The sequence below is a fragment of the Pinus tabuliformis genome, chromosome 7 (genome assembly GCF_031772625.1).
Source record: "Pinus tabuliformis cultivar Carrire ecotype Pingquan chromosome 7, CPIR1, whole genome shotgun sequence".
Lineage (NCBI taxonomy): Eukaryota > Viridiplantae > Streptophyta > Pinopsida > Pinales > Pinaceae > Pinus > Pinus tabuliformis.
In genome coordinates this window covers 407,267,664-407,272,850 of record NC_142293.1, presented here as the reverse complement: position 1 = coordinate 407,272,850, position 5,187 = coordinate 407,267,664, and the positions used below count along the sequence as shown (strand labels likewise).

The 5,187-nt window shown below is 43.3% G+C and overlaps 1 protein-coding gene across 1 annotated transcript; it reads left to right on the top strand.

Moving 5' to 3' along the window:
• Positions 1–1,113: 1,113 nt before the first annotated feature.
• Positions 1,114–2,076, top strand: LOC149247675 (uncharacterized). The gene has a single exon (XM_089444911.1). The coding sequence runs from the start codon at positions 1,114–1,116 to the stop codon at positions 2,074–2,076; it is 963 nt and encodes a 320-aa protein (XP_089301037.1).
• Positions 2,077–5,187: the final 3,111 nt, after the last annotated feature.

The window sequence follows — 5,187 nt, the reverse complement described above, 5'->3', positions numbered from 1 at the left end:
AAAATCAGGGGAAAAGCGACACTTCGTGGATGTTTCTAAAAATAGCGCAAGTGCCTCCTTCGAGATGCCAGATATAGATCCCTGTCTTTTAGGGATGCTTTTTTATTTTCTTATTTTTATTTTTCTTTTTCGGGAAAACTAACATGCATTGCATAGAAAGATTGCATAGTTCTGGGAAGGACTCGACAACTCTCTGGTTCATGCATTGCGCAGTGCCTGAGCACAATGAGGTCTGCAGAGTTTTTGGGCTGTGTCTCTGGTATGCCTCTCCTATCTACACAGTTTCCTAACTCAAGGTTGGTTTCTAGTGAGGACTGTGCATTTTCTGAGCTCAAGGCTCAATGGCGGTCAAGACTACGCAATTTCCAATAGTAACGGTAGTTTCCCTCAAGAATTGCGTAGTTTCTGGGGGAAAGCTCATAACTACTATGGGAACAAGTGAGGAGATTAGCTCGTGGGTTAGAATATCAACTAAGTAAACAAGCACAAGCCAAACTAAAAGGAAAATTCTCAATTAAAGCATTGATACCTATATCAGTGCTAAATGTGTTGTTGTGGTTAATAAGGGAGGCTCCAAAACCAAAGCATAGGCAAAACATTGGATTGTGGTTGTAGTCATTACAACAAACCCTTACTATCTTGGCAAGTCTTGAGAAGGCTTGTTGATATAAAGTAGTTTACTATAGTAGATTAAATATCTCCACTAACACATTTCTTTTTTTTTACTTTTGAAGGGAGGTGACCTAGCTCTGTGCTCTGCATTCTAGGGTTTGCACATTTGCGGCAACGGAAGGCTGTGCAAATCTGCAGAATACCTGCGACTTCTGAAGGATTCAAGCTCCTTCATTCACAGGACATAGGGCACACGACATCATGGAGCCCCCGCGGGGGGAGGGCGATGAACCTCCCCCACAAAATGACAATGAGCAATTTCTGAATAAGGACAAAAATGGAACTGCAAATCAAAACAAGAATAATGAAGATCTGAAACATCAACAGACAAAACAAGACGAAAAGCCACCAGAGGTACGCTCTGCTACATGCAAACCAGTTGCCTCTGTGCGCCCAAGGGTAGAACTACTAGGCCATCAAATTGATGCGAAGATATAGTACATGAAAGATCATGCTTTAATAGGGAAATTCATCGGTCTGTGGCCAACTGAAAAAGCATTAAGGAGCTGGATAAATACGAAATGGCACCCAAAGGGACATATAACCCTGCAGTTGGGACCGAAAGGGTTCTTCACTGCTATCTTCAACTGCTTGGAGGACAGAAATAGGGTCCTCGATGGTGGGCCTTACTTCTTCAATGCAGTCGGTCTGTTTCTCAGAGGATGGATGGAACGCTTCAACTCGGACAAGGAGGACCTCAGCTGGGCTCCGGTTTGGATTCGCTTATACTCGCTGTTGGTGGAATATTGGGAGGAAGACTCCCTACAGGCGATTGGAAACACTTTGGGCGAGTTTGTCAAGAATGCAGAGGAAACGAAAACATGCAGATACACTTCTTTTGCATGTATTTGTGTCTATATGAATCTCAATCAGGCTCTCCCAGATGCGGTAAGCATATCTCACTATGACATTGAATGGGTTCAGACGATTGACTATGAACATGTGCCTTTTATATGTCGAAGATGTCATGCCCTGGGGAATTTATTCAGAGATTGCCCATTAATGCAAAAACCCTCTCCTGCCTCTGATCCAGAAGTTTCTGAAGCAGTTGGCTTCATCAAAGTCACAAATCGACGGAAATCCCACAAGAAACAAGCCTCAAAGCCCAGAGTAGTGCAAACTAGCCCGCCTGGGCCCTCAGCAAGCAACAGTTTTGGTGTTTTAGCTAACCAGCTGGATCTGCAAATGAACTCTCCCACTCCACCAGAGCCAGAGTCAATGAACGATGACCACTCAAAGATGGGAAATCCCACAATGCCACATGTAGACACTCAAGGTAAGGAAGCTTCTACATCAGACAAGCAAAAAGAAATATTATGGAATACTCAAGTCATGCAGCTGGAGATACCACAATCAAATGTCAGTCTAGAAGAGGAACCGATGGAAGAATCAAATCACCCTTAGTTCATGGAGGAAGAAACAAAAGAAATAGACATTGGGGATCTGGACCTCCCAGGTCTAGAAAAAGCTTGCACAACAAACAACTTTGACAACATTCCAGCGGGACAACTTAAGAACCTGGAAGAAGTATTATCTTGGGTGAAGAGGCAAAAATCTTTAGGTGTACAGACTGGAGGCCCATGGGATGGTAGATTCATAACCAAAGATATCAAAAAGCGAGGAAGGAAAACTGATCTACAGAGAACAATCACAGTAGGTCAAATTCTAGTGGATTCTGGCAGGTATTCCAAGTTAACCAAGTACTACCACTCTTGAAACACTCCTTCCCAATGAAGTTAATATCTTGGAATATTAGAGGGCTTAATGGCCCAAGGAAGACTCGAATTCTTAAAAACATGATAAAGCAAGAAAACCCTCAAGTCTTGTTCTTGCAAGATACCAAATGCGATTCTAATGCATTAGATAGATTAGCTGCTAAAATCTGGCCTGGGATTCATAACATAGCAGTGGATGCGGATGGTGCCTCAGGAGGCCTAACAATAATTTGGGATTCAAGAGCTATCAAGCTCAACAATTTCCATGCACACAGGAATTTCCTTCAAGCAATTTTTCACATCATAGGCACAAATCTACACGGGCTCTTAACTAATGTATATTTTCCACAGGAGACCTCTCGTAAACAGGTATCCTAAAATCCATCTCTGAACTTAACCATAACAGATTGCACCCTCTATGGATCGCAGGAGGAGACTTCAACATGATTACAAGACTGGAAAAAAAGAGAGGAGGCAGATGCAGAGGATCTCAGGAAGGGTCACTCCTAAAGGACTTCATTCAAAATAACTGGCTCATCGACCTCCCTTTCAACAATGGTGTATTTACCTGGAACAACAGAAGAGCAGCGAACTAGCAAATAGCTTCTTGGTTGGATAGGTTTTTACTCTTAGACAATGCCATTCATCTCGGTGGTGATTTCGCAGCTTCTATACTGCCCTTCTCGGGATCTGATCACTGGCCCATTTCCCTCCAATGGTCTCGTCCGGGAAACAAGCTCCATAGGCCATTTCGTTTTGAGGCCTTCTAGTTGACCCATCCGGACTTCCATAAATTAATCAGTACAGAATGGAACAGCTACTATCCTCCTCGAGGCTAAAAAATGTTCCAATTCCAACAAAAGCTCAAGCACCTAAAAGGCAAGATCAAGCATTGGAATCACACATCATTCGGCAATATCTTTCAGGGTAAATCAACCCTCAAACTAGAAATGAGGTAGCTACAATAGAAGATTATTATTAATGGCCGATCAGAGGACCTAGCAGAATAGGAAAAAACCCTTGAAGTGCAACTAGCAGAAAAGGAAAAGCAGGAAGAGACGTTGTGGCGGCAAAAATCAAGAGTCAGATTGCTCAAAGATGGAGAGAAAAACACTAAATTCTTTCATAGCACTACAATCCAGCGCAGGATGCATAATAATATAACTCATATTCAAAACGAGCAGGGAATCAAAGTGGAAAAGCATGAAGAAATTGAAACTGAACTACTAAACTATTTCAAGCAGGTGCACCAAGAGCCAAACAGTGACAGATCTCAGGCCATAGAGAAAATTTCTTGAAATATTCCTAAACTTATCTCAGAAGAGCATAACCAAATGCTTCCCAAGCCTGTTGATCTCCAAGAGGTGGAACTTGCAGTATGACAACTGAAAGCAGGCAAAGCCCCAAGCCTGGATGGATTCACCTCTAATTTTTTCCATAACTTCTGGGATGTGATCAAGATGGAAGTCTGGCAGGTGGTTGAGGAGTCTCGCTCTCTGAGATGGATGTTTCCGGGAGTAAATGCTACTTTCATAGCCCTGGTTCCCAAGGTGGATCAGCTAAGCACACCTGACAAGTATAGACCGATAGCACTATGCAACATAATCTATAAGATTGTGTCTAAAATCATAGCCTCCAAGCTCAAACTCCTGCTTCCTCTCATCATCTCGCCCGAGCAATCCGGATATGTTGAGGGGAGGCAGATAACGGGCGGGATCATCCTAACTCATGAAATAATTCACTCTCTGAAGATCTCCAAGAAGCCAGGTATGCTACTCAAACTAGATCTTTCAAAGGCTTTTGATAGCCTTAGTTGGAAATACATTGAAAAGGTTCTAATGGCTTTTGGATTTGATGCTTCCTGGGTTCGATGGATTATGACCCTCATATCATCCTCTTTTTTCTTTGTCTTAATCAATGGCATACCCTCTGCTACCTTTCATCCTTCTTGAGGCATCAAGCAAGGCGACCCCCTCTCCCCTTTTCTGTTTGTTATCATGGCTGAGGGTTTGGGTCGCATTATTAGATCAGCTCAGCAATCTCTCCGTCTCAAAGGCCTCTCCTTTCACAACTCCCCTGCTTTCACTCACCAGCAATTTGTAGATGATAATATGCTTTTTGGGCATCCTTCGGTCCAAGAGGCTCATCAGCTCAAAACCCTTTTGACATACTTCTCGGAAGCCTCTGGAGCTTCTATCAATAAGTCCAAATCTCATATCTTCTCCTTTCATACCCCCTCAGTTACTCAGTCAGACATCATCTGCATTTTGGGTTTCTCCTCTGCCAAACTCCCCTCTTCTTACTTAGGTGCTCCGTTCATTGCCTCAACCCTAAAGCACTCTTCCTGGAGAATCCTTTTAGAAAATCTGGAAGCACGGCTCTCCTCTTGGACTCATAGATCTCTTAATATGGCAAGCCGTCTTGTCCTCATAAAAGTTGTTCTTCAAGCCATGCCTTTATACCTCTTCTCCATCCTTGCTGCTCCTAAATGGGTTCTTAAAGAAATCAAAACTCTCCAAAGATCGTTTCTTTGGGGCAGCAGTGGCCTCAAGCACAAGTGGGCTCTAGTCAAATGGGAAACGGCATGTCTTCCAAAGAAAGGCGGCGGTATTAGATTGAGGGACCCTTCTCATAGCAATGCAGTTATGGGGGCTCAAATCTGGTGGAAATGGCTAACTGAACCTCTCACCCCTTGGGCCTCGTTATGGACTACTAAATATGTGGGAAACTGTCCAATGGAGGAACTAATTAGAATATCGGAGACCAGCACAGGCTCAATCATGTGGAACTCGGCCAAACA